Source organism: Pteropus medius, unplaced genomic scaffold, assembly GCF_902729225.1.
Source record: "Pteropus medius unplaced genomic scaffold, Ma_sr-lr_union100, whole genome shotgun sequence".
Classification (NCBI taxonomy): domain Eukaryota; kingdom Metazoa; phylum Chordata; class Mammalia; order Chiroptera; family Pteropodidae; genus Pteropus; species Pteropus medius.
In genome coordinates, this window is record NW_024355990.1 from 1097773 (window position 1) to 1111719 (window position 13947).

Sequence of the window (13947 nt, forward strand, 5' to 3'; positions counted from 1 at the left end):
TGGCTCACGCCGGGCTCCCTGGCTGGCTGGTAGCGCCTCTCAGAGCAGACGCCCCACAGGTGGTAAGATGATGCTGAGCCCCACGGACAGCACCGCCTGGCCCGTGGGCGGGGACGGCAGGTCCTCATTTACGTGGCGGGGGGCGGTCAGTCTCTCAGAGGGGACAGGCGTGATGACGGGGTTCTGGAGAGCAGGGAGCTGGACACCAAGGACAGGCAGAGCGGGAGGCAGTTTTCCGGTGGCTCGGCTGGGCCACACGCCAGGAGGCGAGGGGATGGGGTGGGGGACTCCCCAGAGGCCTCCTGCGGGCCAGCAGCGAGGGGACAGGGAGGGCCCGGGCGGCAGAGGGGACCTGAGCGTGGCTGGCATATGAAGGCAGTTACGGTCTCAGGAGGGGTCCAGGTGGACCCTGCCCAAGTAGGGTTGGCCGGTCCCCTGGGCCCCCGGCGACACCGACCCCTGGTATCCATGCCTTTATGTAATGCCCCCCCTCAAGACACTACCCCCACCCCCACCCCCGACACTCAGAGTTGCTTGTATAAACAGAAAACAGCGAAAGTGAGGGGGGCCCTTCCAATGCGTTACAGGAAGGCCGGGCCGTCTTGCTGGCTGCCCCGTGGAGAGGCCCCAAGGGCCTGGGCCACATGGCCGAGCTCGGAGGGCGGTCCCCCAGGGCTGAGCCCCAAGATGCCCGCAGACCCACCGACCCCTTGGCTCAGATTCCCGGCCCACAGAAGCCGTGCGAACAAACGTCTGCCGTCTTACACTGCTGAGCGGGGAGCGTCTGTTACACGTGGCAGCTCACGCACACACGGAGAAGCAACCGTGCCCGCAGGGGCGGGGCGGGGCGTGCAGCATCCACGGCGGAGCCCAGAGCAGACAGGGAACCTTCCAGAAGGTAAAGCGAGGACCAGGAGGGCAGTCAGCAGCTCAGGGAGCTTCTGCAGACGGGTCAGATATCCAGGCCCAGCCGCGGGTCAGACTCCTGACCCCTAAGCCAGCGTCCCCTCTAAGCCAGACCCAGGGTCACTTCGACCCTTGACCACAGCGGGGACAAGCAGCCGCGGAGGGCGCTGCACGGTCCCCACGCCCTGCACCTCCCTTTCGTTTGGCATTCTGAGGGTTGTGTACCCATCGCCCCACACAAGGGCCCTTCGGGCTTGATTTGGGATTTCTACCAAGCATCTAGCATCAGGTCCACGAGGGGCAGCGAGGGACGGGGGTGGCCTCGCGCGGCCTCCGCTGCTCTTCCCGCTGGCTGTCCTCTCATGCGCTCAGGGCTTTTACGAGTCAGGCTAAAGATGCATTACGATTTAATTTAGGTTTAATTTTAATGTTAATTTAAAATAAATTAAAAGCTTATTTTTAGGAGCCCCAAAGGGATGCAAAAAGTCTCCGAAAGGGGACTGGCTTCAGGCAGACTGGCCACGAGTGGCCCACTGCCGGGGTGGCAGTGCCACGCGGCAGGCCGACTGGACAGGGCAGCTGTCCCGCCAGGCAGACGCCATGTATCCTGGGGGACCTCAGAGTCCAACTGCTTCCCCTCCATCCTGCACAGGGCGAGGAGGCCGGGGACACAGGCCGGGGACACTGGGGTCCGCCATCGCCCTCCTGCGAGGTGCAGCCGCGGCCAGAGGCCCCGGCCTCGCCTTCACATCCCCGCTCCATACCTGCCCACTCCACACCTGGGTTCTGGCCCCGCTGCCTGTGGGGCCCTGTGGGGAGTCGTGGCAGGAACAGGCACCCGGGCCAGTGCTGCTCTGAGCGCAAAGCCACCTGAGCGTACACACGAAGGCCACCGGGGTGCAGGGACCTGAACGCTGCCGGGACAAAGGAGTCACGGGGCAGGGGCGGCAAGGCCGCTTGTGGGCCAGGATGGGGATGAGATGCGCAGGCCGGGCTGGGGGGTCTGCCAGGCAGGGGCTGTACGGAGGCCCAGAGACCGCCCGACGCTCCGGGGACGGGCTGGGGGAAGGGGCAGCGGGGCTGAAGTCTGAGATGTCCGCAGAGGACACACATCTGCAACCCGCCGCCACCGGGGCCTCCCGCAGATCCGTGTGGATTAGGTCCACAGACAGGTACCCGGAGACAGAAGACGGGGTGACGAAGGAACGGGGGTGCGAAGGCTAGCGCTGACCCCGAAGTCCCCTGGCAGCCTGGGCTCAGTCAGGATCTAAGCAGCAAGGGACAGAGCACGGCAGACCCCTAGCCATCCACAGTCACTAACCGCCCCACCCGACCTCTTCCCTGGGGTCAACCCAGCCATCTGATCTCACAGAGCCTCACCCATCAGCCAGAACTGACCGCAGGTCTGAGCGCCGGTGCCTGCCTGGGGTCAGGGTTTAGGGGTGCAGAAAAGTGGGAGCAAGGAGTCTCGCTGGGGCATTCTGCACTCACGCTGGGGGTGTGGGGGCTGAGGACCAGGAGGAATGACTCCTGAGAGATGGGCAGGGAGTGGAGAAAGCCCAGGTCCACTTGAGGCTCAAAGCTGGACCCTGGGCCCGGGCCCAGCACCTCCACACATGTGCAGACACGTTCCAGGCGAAAGGGACCCTCGCAGAAGCATTCCTTCTGGAAGAACCGTCCCTGGGGTACTGAGACCCCCCTGGAGCATTCTGCATTTGTTACAGGCAGCACCCCCCGCACCAAATGTGGGGGGCCCGAGGGGATCCAGGGGCCTCCGCAGCCCTGTACCCCCTGCCCAGGCGCCTGCCCCAAGCCGCCTGCCAGGGCTCCCCGAGAGTCCTGACTGATGCCGAGGAGAGCCCAGCAGAGCTGGGTCCCCAGCGGCCCCTGAGCCTCAGGGCAGAGCTGGTTACCACCCCATCCCCATGACATCGGACCTGTGAGGAGGCCCAGACACCCCCAGAAGCCCGAGTACACAGAGGCGGGAGGGTGGTGGGGGCGGGATGCGGCTGGACCCCATGGCCTGGGGTCAGGCGAAGGCACCAGCCCACAGGCGCTCAGGAATGAGAGCACAGGGAAAGGCTGAGGGGCTCTGACCCATGAGTGGGGTCCAAGGGGGTCCGCCATGTGCTGCTCTGCCTGTCCCCAGGGAAGCAGCCGTCCTGTGAGGCCCAGGGACCAGCCACTCCTCACGAGGCCTCTGTCACATCCTGGACAGGGGTATGTGCAGGTGTGTGGCCAGCTGGCCTTGTAGGCTGCCAGGACAGGGTGACGGGGGATGGGAAGACTGATGGCACCTACGGGGGGCAGGGTGGTGGGGAAGGCACCGGGGGCCCACGCACCCTGCGGCAAGGCTCGACCACGGGCCCCTTTAGAGGTGGGACAGAGGGGCACGCAGGCGGCCCGCCTGGTCCCAGAGCTTTTAAGGGGCAGAGCAGGGACAACGGGCCGCTGGAGTCCCCGGCCAGACGCTGTCCTAAGAGCAACGCGGGGGCGGGAAGCACCTGACCCGGGAAGGCGGCTCTCGCTGGCACCCGCCGCTGCCCCGGGATGGGGGGGCTGCAGAGGGCCCGGGCTGGGCCCTAGAGCCCTGCCTCTGCCCTGCTCGGCGCCCTGCACCCGCATTTCCACTTGCTGGCTGCCTGCACCCCACAGCCCCTGCCCTCATTGCCCGATAGCCACCCACGCAGCCCCCATGGAGAGGGGCACTCTCCCCCAGCACCCCCCCTCACCTGCCAGAGCCCTACGACTCAGAGGAAGCTGCTGGTTTCTGTCCCCAGGTTGGGGGCCAGGTAAGTGACGCACAGGAAGTGGTCTCCCCCTGGTGCTCAGCCCCTGCCAGCCACGTCCTAACTGTCCAGTGGAGCCCCCTGCTCCCCACATCCCCCACCGCCAGGTGTGGCACCAACAGGGCATGGACAGCTCACTCTGCCAGCCTGCTTAGCTCTGACACTCGTTAAAATGTAGTGCACGCGGCCTGGGGACCGTGCCAATGACGGGATATGCCCCTGCTGGCCTGGCCCCAGGGAGGTGGCCGCACAGCGGGGGACACGTGGGGGGCGCTGCCAGTGAGAGCGTCCAAAGGCCCCCGCGTGGTGGCCAGGCATGGGGCAGGGCGCCCCGGTTTTAGTGAAGAGACCGGGGCCGATTCGGGCCCCAGTGCACCCTCCTGCCTTAGTCTCCCAGGACCCATGGACCCTCCTGGTGTGCGCGGGTGCAAGCGTGCCACCCACGCGTGGACAGGCACAGCCCCCTCCCCGTGGCCTCACTGTCCAGGTGGGAGGGGGGCCAGTGACAGGCCCAGCTCTGGGGATCCAAAGGGAGCAGGGACACAGGACCCTCCCCACAGGGAAGGCGGCCAGTGTGGGGAGGGGCGCCAGGCCCACGGGCGCTGGGCAGGGGTTGGCGGGTCCGCTGCAAGGCCTGCTGGGACAGACTGCAGAGGGTGCTCAGTGCCAGGGGGTCACGGACCACGCAGGATTGGGGGGTGGGGGGCGGGCTGGAGGCCCGGGAAGGAGCTGAGAGGTGCAGTGTGAGCTGGGCTGGGGGGACATGGGCACGGCAGGGGGGATCCGCTGAAAGGATGTGAGGCTAGGACCTCAAGGGCACCAAGGCCACACGCTGTGGAGGCCGCCAGACAGAGCCAGAGCTGGCGGGGGCGTCCAGCAGGGGCCGCGGAAGGGCGCAGAAAGCCTGCCCAGGGCAGCAGAGAGGGTGGCACAGGGTCTGGGAACCTTCAGGGACCATAGAATGAGACAGGTGGTGGGCGGGCTGAGCCTGGGGGGGGGCCTAGGGAGACGAGGGGTAGTGGGGAGGAAGACGGGACTCTGACACAGGCCCCTGGGAAATCCAATGAGACAGGGGGCAGGAGGCCGGCAGGTGCTGGGGGAAGGGGCCGAGTCGGGGGAGCCCGGGAGTGAGTCCCACAGGGACAGCGGGAAGGGAGGGGCTGCCAAGAGGGCAGGCAGCTTGCAGCACCCAGGCCTGCACATGGGGGCCCCGGTGGGCCGCAGAGGGTCGCGGGGGCCCGCGGGCTCCACACCGGCAGGCAGCCGGGGGCTGAAGGACGGAGCAGGTGGCGGGAAGTGGAGACAGACCGGAACGCACATTCCGGGGGCTGGCTCTCCCGGGGCCACTGCAACGTGACTCCTTGAAGTCCAGTTGTGAGCGTGAGCGACAGTGTGTGTGTGAGTGTGGAGCCCTGCCCGGTGGGGTGGCACACGTGAGTGGGGTATGGGCATGTGTGAGCTCCGCCAGCTCACACGCCGGCTGGTCGGTGGCGGGGTCGAGGTCTGCAGCGTGTCCGAGACGGGCCCCGCCACGCGGAGCTGTGGCGAGATGCGGGCGTCTGCCTGGAGGTGCTGCCCCTTCCCCGCCCCCCATGCCGCACCCTCGCCTGGGCTCGGGCTGTCCCCATTTCAGCTATGCTCCCAGCACCCCGCCTGGAGGGGGACCCCTGCCTGGCTAGGCTCTGTGATGGGGGGCCATGATGCCCACTCCTGGAGCCGCCTGTGGAGACCCCAGGGAAGGAAGCCCCTGGGGGACCGGCAAGGGGCCCCGGCCGAGGGACAGCAGGGCACTTTACTTATTTCACGCGGCCAAGGATTCACCTTTCTGGGGTGGGGGGGCGCGTGCCCCACAAAGGCACTGCCCAGAGGCTGCCCTTTGGGGACCCAAGCCTGCTGCTCAGAGGCCTCTAGGGGCAGCACAGTCATCCACTGAGCACCCCCTTCCCTGCACTTCTAGACGTTTCCAGTGGAAAGCGCCTCCCTGGCCTGAGGACGGCCCTCCGGCCTTCAAAGCCTTTGCATCTAGAGACACTGGACTCTTTGCTGGGGGACCCTGGGGCAGGGGAGAGGGGGCGGGGAACCCGACCCACCTGTTTGTTCTCTCCTCCTCCCCCACCCTGGGTCAGGATGAAAACAACAACAGAAGAAAGCGCTTCCTAGCTGATCGGATCTGGAACCTAATCGCCTGGACAGCTGCAGCGGCTGCGGCTGCCGCCTGGCTGGCTCCCAGCCTGGGCGCTAGACACCTCCCTGCCAGGGCCTGGACCCTCTGCAAACCCAGCACCAACCTCATCGGCGGCCGGTGCCCCCCACTTCCAAGCCCACGCCCGGTCCCTGCCATGCCGTCGTCGGAGGCAGCGGCTCACAGGTCCACGGGAGGCAGTAACACTATATATTACAACAAACAGGGCGGCCCACTGACAAATAGGCCTGCGTGATCTAAACGGTATATTATCCCATAAAACCGTCAGCGGGCAGAGCGTCGGGGCCGACAGGACCGAGGCGGCCCCAGGCCCGTTTGCTTGTAATACTGCCTTTGGTGGGACACGGGCGGCCTCAGAGGTCCACGGGGACCGGGGAAACCCGGAGCTGGTCCCCGGCCACGCAGAGCAAGTCGCCCGTCCGCCAAACACACAGGGCACGTGCTCTGCACCCGGAAGCCTGAAGTCCCCGCATGTGGCTAACGTGACGCAAGGCTGGCCGAAGGCCCGCCAGGAAGGCCGTCTCCCACGCCGCCAGGGGTAGGCGGCGGGCAGCAGCGGTGTGGGCCCCTTCTCTGGACAGGTGACGGGGAGCCCGGTCCTCCCCTCGGAGTGGCCTCGGGCAGGACCTCAGTCCTCAAAAGGGCTTCTTTTAGGAAAAGGCCAGAAGTCATTTGGGATGAATGCTGGTCAACGCCACGGACGAGGCCAGGGCTGCTACTGAGGACGAGGCTGGGGAGACGCCGACGGCTGTGCAGGATTTTCTCGCGGGACTTCCTAGGCAGAGACCGGCCCCGATGCCCCCCAGGCAGAGGCCCTACAGCCCCTCCATGCCAGCCCCTCACGGGAGTGCCCAGGGCCCCTTTGAGAAGGCTGCTCTGAAGCGGGGGTGGGGCATGTGCAATGGGCTGAGATCACAGCGGCTGGTGGGGATCCCCCGGGGATCCTGGCCACCACCATCAGGGCCGCTGCCGAAGGGGTGGGGGAGGGTCAGCGCCCATCGCTGGGGCCCATATTCACATACTTATGGTAGGCGGGGAGCCAGGCGGGGCCTAGAGGCCTCTTCCAGGAGGAAGGGCAAGGGGGCGCTGGGGGTGGCCAGCCCGGAAAGCACTCATTCCCAGTGGTGCTGGCCGACCTCCATCTGGGCTTGGGAATTCCCAGCTCAGGGCTGGTCTCAGGCTCAGACCCTGGACCCAGACCAGGGGCATTCTGGGAAGTGTAGTCCTCTGGGAGTTGGGAGGGCCGTCTGAGATGGGGGGGCAACCTCGGAAGAGGCGAGAGCGAGGGGGTTACCCTGACCCTAACCCCAGGGTGGGATTTTAACATTCCTGGGAAATGGCTGAACTTAAGACTCATCCGCTGCCTGAGCAGACACCAGCCAAGGCCCCGAGTCCAGCGCAGGTCACACCTGCAATCGTTTTCCTGAGCAAGCCGCTCAGCGCTCTTATTTTGGTGGGGAGACCTGAGGACTCCCCAGAGAGGAAATACCCAAAGTGCCCCTCACTCCTGTCCTCCTGCGGCTGCTGCCCCCAGACACCGGGCGACAGAAGCACCCACCGGGGGACAGAGGTGCGACCTGGGGGCTCAGGGAGAGGCGGCAGCACGTTGCTCGCGCCCACGCGTTATTTATGCTCACAGCCTGCTCCGATGACATATGTAAGTTGACAGCGAACATCCTATCAACTTGCTGGAGTGTATCTTGATTGTTAAAACACACTCTTAAAGGTGTATGATCATTTATCAAATTAAAATAGCCGTGCCTGGCCTGTCCTTTATCCGCCTTCCCTGCCCACCCCCCTGCCGCCCCCCTCTTCCTCTGCCTCCTGGGCGCCCTGCCCTTGCACCCAGGTCCTGGCCCCCCGGGGGACACTGCTCCTGCTTCCGGGGACCCTGCTCGGGCAATGCCTCCCCACCCAGGCCCAGGCCAGGGCAAGCCCACTAAATCGCCAAGAAGTGACAAACGCCAGAAGCCCCACCAATTAAATTTAAACTCATGCAAAGCTCAGTGGCTAGTAAATTATTATTTTTATTAGCTTGAACCAAGTTCCCGTAAGAGAGAAAGTGAACTTGCTCCCATGAATGGCTCTTGTATAATTTATTTAACTCTGTGCTTTTTGCCAAAGCCTGAGATATTTTTAGCTCGTTCTGTTGTTGGATTTGGCTTTTTTATGTGTGTTTCTGAGGAGTATTTTTAGCCTCATCCATGCTATGCTAACAGCCTCCTATGCGTTGTGTCCTGTGCAGGCTGTTGAACCCAGAGCCCAGTCTCACGGCAGACGAGGGAGATTTCTAAGAATAATAGGGGAGCGTGTGGGGGTGCGGTGTTTTCCAGGGGAGAGGTACGACGATCTGCACAAGGCCACTAGCTAATCTGCCTCGTTACTCACGTGACCGGCATATTCCTATAGGAATATCCTTATAGGAATGATCCGACAAGGGGGCAGCGCAGGCCCGACTGAGGACAAAAAAAAAAATTCCCAAAATGGCACGAGGGCCGCAGCCTGGCGGGTCCAGGAGCTGGTGCTGGATCCCGGGCTGGGCGGCTGGCTGGCAGCGGCTTTGATGTCTGGTTCTGTCACTTACAGAGCGGGATGGATGGAGGCTTCAGAAAGTAACTCTTTTCACACCTACTTAATGTTGGTAACTGTTGCAGAAACACTCCATCGTGTCATTGAGTTAATGAGGTATTTACGAAAATGTATTTTTTTCCTTTACAAAAAAATATCACATGGGAGGGAGGGGGAACCTTTGATGGGGTCTGTTCACACTGGGAAATCATCTTTTTTCCTCTACTGCGGGTTTCTCTTTTTTTTTCCCTCTGAGACTGGCGATCGGGGGTGCTCCGCGGGAAGAAGCCTGCAGTTTTCCCCACAGAAGGGACATGCTGCCCCGTTGACGCCCCGTGCCCCGTGCCCCGGGCCCAGGGCACCTGGCTGCCAGGCCGGGCCACTGACACCCCAACAGAGACAAGAGGAGGGGCGGGGGAGAACCCAACCCACCCAGGATGACTGGAACGGCACCCCCACCTCCCTGGGGCCTTCCGCGGGTGGAGACCCAGTGATGCTCCAAGGCTCGCCCCTGGGGTGGTGGAGGGACAGAGAAGGATGGAGGACCGGAGCTGCCCCCCGGAAGCGGCGTGGGGGGCGGGCTTCTCCCTGGCCAGGCTGCCTTCTTGCGAAAGCGCCCCTGAGCGGCGTGGTCCCCAACCCTCCAGGCAGCCGCACTGGGGGAGAACCTGGGACTGCTGTGCTGTCGAGTTTTCTTTCTTTTCCCCCCAGATTTCACAGCTTTGCCTCCGGACCATCTGTATTAGAGACAAAATCTAACACTGCACTAAAAATAAGGACTCCAAACATTTTAATTGCACCTTTTGGTGGCAAGGTTACTGGAACAGCACTTTACCATAAAACCCTACAGCCCAGTGACAAAGCTACGGGCACTTTCATTTTTAGAGAAACAACAGAAGCAACCCTGGAGCCCGACGTCCCATCAGGGTCCCTCCCTCGAGCTGACATTTTGAAAGCACTGGGTGGGGACAAGGGAGAGCAGCACAGGCAGCAGGCAAGGAGGGAGACCCTTGGCCCAGACCGGGTGGCTGTGCCAGGGACGAGGAGCAGCCCTGGAAGCCAGAGGCTCCATCTCCCGCGGCCGGGCTGGCCGCACGCTGGAGCCCGCGACCGGGAGGAAGTGAGCGGCGACATTCCTCGCAGGGAGCGGCTGGCGGAGGGAGGGGCGGGCAGGCGGCTGCGGCTGGAGCCTGCAGACCCTAGGCCGTCCTCGGAAGTGGGGACTAAGTTCCCCAAACCGGCCATTTGGAAATCCGCATACGAGAGGCAAAAACAATTTTTTTAACTTAATTATACTTTTTTTTCCTTTCTAAACGAGACTCTACATAGATACAGACCGAAGCAACGTGACTGGGGGTATAATTCCTTTTTAAAAAATTAATGTAGCTAAATTTTAAAAACCAACACGATATTCTGGCTTTCGGCAATTTCGAAAGGCTTTTCAGTGGCAGATGTTTCTAGCCAGCCTTCCTGTCACCAAGCACAATAGGTCTCTCGGGCCCCCCAGGGGGTGGATCGGCCTCCAGGAGCAGGGGACACGTGGCCCTCCAGCAGCCCCCCTCTGGGGGTGCCCCGGGGACCTCCAGCGCCCTCTAGAGCGCCTCGCGTATGGGGAAGGCAGTAGGGTCTGGGTCAAGGACACAGACCTGGCCAGCACCACCCAATCTCTCCAAGCCCTCTGTGGCCTGCGCTCCAAGCACCACGTGGTCCAACGTGGACTGAAGGAGACAATGGTTCTGGCCACCCGACCACGTTCCCACCTGACTCGGTGGCGCCTACATGTGCAAACAGCGGCGGAAAGGGGAAATGGCTGCTGACCGGGCTCCGGCCAGGCCGCTGGGCTGGGTGGACAGGGAGGGAGAGTCCGGCCTGGCCATGCCTCCCCCCGCCCCCCCCGCCGTGACTGCCCCAGCTTGCCCGCGCCCGATCTGTGTCAAGGGCCTTCCAGACCCTTGTTTCCCTTGGTACTGGTACCTGCCAGGCTGGAGGGCAGGGCGTAGGGGGAGGGTGTAGCCAGCTCCCTCCCCCTCCCCCAACCTGCAGGCTCAGCCTTCCCACCCTCAGGGGCCTCTGGCCGGAGATGGGGCTGATAGGACTGGGCACTGTCCTTGCAGCCACAAGCCCCCACCCACAGCTCCCCAGTATGGGCTGAGCTGGGTGGGCAGCCACCACCACAGGACAGCCAGGACAGATATTTTTAAATCACCAACTGCCCAGGCAAGTACTTTTTCTCTTTCAAGCTATAAATCTAGAGGAGAAAAAAGCGAGAGAGAGAAAGAAGGAAGAGCAAGCGAGGAAAAAGGCGGCCTTGCAGAAGGCTCGCCTTGGGCCGGGGGCGAGGCGGTGGCCAAGGCTGAGCCCATGAGGGCTGGGGGCCAGCGCCTCCACCCCGTCCACGTCTAACTTTTTGAATCTCATGTTGCAAATGCTAAAAGCCCCCTATTAATTAGGCAGTTTTGCATTTTTTTAAGGAAATTTCCGTTTTTCTTTCTGACTGCCTTCCCTTCTGACATTTTCCCTTCCAGCCTGCCTCTGCCATCCGTTTTAATCCACACACTAATTGTAATCCCATTAAAGCAGATATAATTTTATTAGTATTCACAGTTCATCAAGCTAGCAATAATAACTGTTACTGCCAAATTAACAACAACAAAAAAGAGGCAAACATTTCTGATGTTTGGAACAAACTGTAAACAAAGGCAAGCCAACCTTCCAGGGTGACCACGGGGTCCCCACGCGCTTCCTGCAAATTCGGCGGGGCTGCCCAGTGACCCCCAGGGTCTGCGAGAGGTGGCTGCCCCTCTGCCACACTGCCGCTGGCCTGCTTCTCCGCTGACCTGGCTCAACTGTAACATCAAAGCCACCCCAGAGAGGGGCTGCTCTGGAGGCCTGGGTCAGCTCTGCCTGAAGGACAGACCCTCTTGGGCAGGAAATCCCAGAGGACAGGAGCTAGGGGCCACCCGCTCGCTGCCTCCTCTCGGAGCAAATTCGCCTGCACTCGCCTGCACCGAAATCCCGAAGTCCCGCAATCCCGCAGCTGCCGCGCCGCCCCCAGCGCGCTGCCCCTGGGCCGCGCTCCGGCCACGCGGTGTCCGCTTTAGCAGGATACCAGAGGCACTTGTTAAAGCAAAAGCACGCCCTGCAAACCCATTCTCACCCTGACACTTCAAGGCTTTATATAGAAACAGGATTTGCTCGTCTGACACCAGCAGTCCTTACTAAGGCTCCCCCCCGTGCACACCGCCCTAATCCGCGAGGCCTCGGCGCGCCCCGCGCCCCCTCCCACCCCCAAGTCACAACAGCCGTTTTGTTCCCGCAGAAAGTGGCTCGTTGTCCCAGCCCCGGAATGTCTTAAGGATGTGAATGCAGAATGCAGAATGCAGAAATGAGGTTTCCGCGGAATTTAGTTCTTCTGCAAGAAGGGGTGGGTGGGGGAGGATGGCAGGGGCAAGAGGCTTCATTTTGAGCCAGCTCCGAGGCTGTCCCCTCTGAGACCCCGGGGGACCCCGGGGAAGGCCTCTCTAAACCGCGATTATCCGGCTCGGGGCAGAGAGGGGAGCCGCTCTGCGCCTGGGCTGCCCGCGCGCGGGCGCAGGGAAATGAAACCGAGCGCTTCTCCGCAAATGCTCGGAGCAGAGACGAGGCGGGCGCCCGTTCGACCCCCGGCCGTGCCCACCTCGCTCTGGGCCTGCACTCCCGCGCCCGTCCCGGCTGCCACTGACCTGTGTGCGAAGCCATGGGCAGCGGCGACGGGAAGTACTTTCCGGGCTGGAAGTGCGCCGGGGGCTGCGCCGCGGGCCCGGCCGGGGCGAGGCGGGCGGCGGCGGCGGCGGCGCTGCGGTGGCCCAGGCTCCCGCGCTCCGACAGCAGATGCGGCGGCGGCGCGAAGTCGCGGCCATCCATGCCGGGGCCCCGGCCCGCCGCCACCGCCTCTTCCCGCGAGCAGCGCGGCCGGGGCCCGGGGGCGGCTTGGAGCGCGGGCGGCGCGCGGGCGGCGCGGAGGAGGCGGCGTCCGGGTCACCGGCGGCGGCGGGGCTGGTCAGCACGCCGGCGGACTGCTCTCCTTGGCGGGCGGCCGCGCGCTGAGCCAGCGGCCGCCGTGCGGGTCCATAGTCTGCAGAAGCAAGCGGAGGAGATTCGGTGACTCGGGGCTCGGCTCGCCCGGGGGTCCCCGCCCCGCCGGGCCCCCCACCCCACCCCCAACCCCCGGAGGCCAGGCCGGAGCGCTCCGCGCGTCTCCCCACTGCACACATGCGCGCCGGGCCACCCGGGTCCCCGCGCGCGCACACACCGTCCCGGCCATGCTCGGCCCGCAGGAGCCTGGGGCGATCCGGCGCCCGGTTCGCTGCTTTCCCTGCGTGTCCCCGCGGCGAGGGCACCGCGGCGAAAGACTGCTGGCTCCGCGGGGTGATAAAAAACCCAAATCTGCGAAGCCATCACGCGCGCGCGCACACACACACGCACACACACACACTCACGCACACCCTCTCCCTTCCCCCGCTGCCCAAAGGTGCCTCGGAGGGAAAGGCCTGGGGTCCACGTTCGCTTTTTCCCTCTCCCGTCCTCATGGCGAGGTCCAGCTTTTACTGCATTCCGCTTAACCGAATAACCATGCTAATTAAGCGAGTAATTTTATTGATTGTAACTCAAGAGTTTTTTTTTTTTTTATAACCTTCCCTTTTCCCCCCTCCATCCCCCCCCATGCGCCTTTCGGTCCATTCTTTTGAACCTACCACCCCGCCCCTCAAAAATCCCAAAGGGACCAGTCCCGCAGCCCGCAGCATCAAGCCAGGACCCCAAGCCAGCTCCCTGGAGCCCCGGGCGTCTGCATCCGACGCCGGCGTCACCTGGGCCTCCACGCCGCAGTGCCCGGCCTGCTGTCCGCGAGCCGGGAGCTTCCTGGCGAGGCTGGAACAATCACCCCGCCCCCCCATTAAATTCTCCCAGGATCTTTCTCTGAGGATTAGAGGGTGGGGGCCGCTTTGAGCGCCAGAAATTGTTCTCTCAACGCCCCAAATCGGCCACGGGGTCTCTCCCTCAGCGCCTGCCCGCGGGCCGCTCTCCGCGCCGCCGGGCTGCTCGGGGACTCGGGGTCTGCGGCGCCGGGCTCGGCCCTTGGAGAGTCGGCCTAGGCAGGCGCAACCTTCTCCCCTGCGGGAGTCCCTGCAGAACCCGAGCTTCCACAGTTCACCTCCACCTCTTGGCGAGGCCACAGAAAAATGACCCCACCTCCCTTCTCTCTCGCCCCCTCCCAACGCGGAGAGGCCACTCCGAGGCTAAACTGGGGACAATTTCAGACGCTGAATGCGGAGCAAGCGGCACAAGCCGCACGACTGTGCGTCCCCGTGTACCTCCTTCATTTTGCGCATTTCTCCTTATTTCTTAAATCTGTATTGTTTTAATGTTTGATATCAATTCCAACAAAAGGGAGGAGGATAGGAGTAACAGTCTCGATTGTGAACTTTGCAGAAAACCTCGATT

General features: G+C 63.4%; 1 protein-coding gene across 1 annotated transcript in view; it reads right to left on the bottom strand.

The window, feature by feature from the left end:
- BAHCC1 (BAH domain and coiled-coil containing 1) overlaps nt 1-12430 on the bottom strand; it is a 55163-nt gene extending 42733 nt beyond the window's left edge. The window contains 1 exon segment of the mRNA XM_039859900.1: nt 12189-12430. Within this exon segment, the coding sequence (XP_039715834.1) occupies nt 12189-12369 (181 nt within the window). The 5' untranslated portion in view covers nt 12370-12430.
- Nucleotides 12431-13947: the final 1517 nt, after the last annotated feature.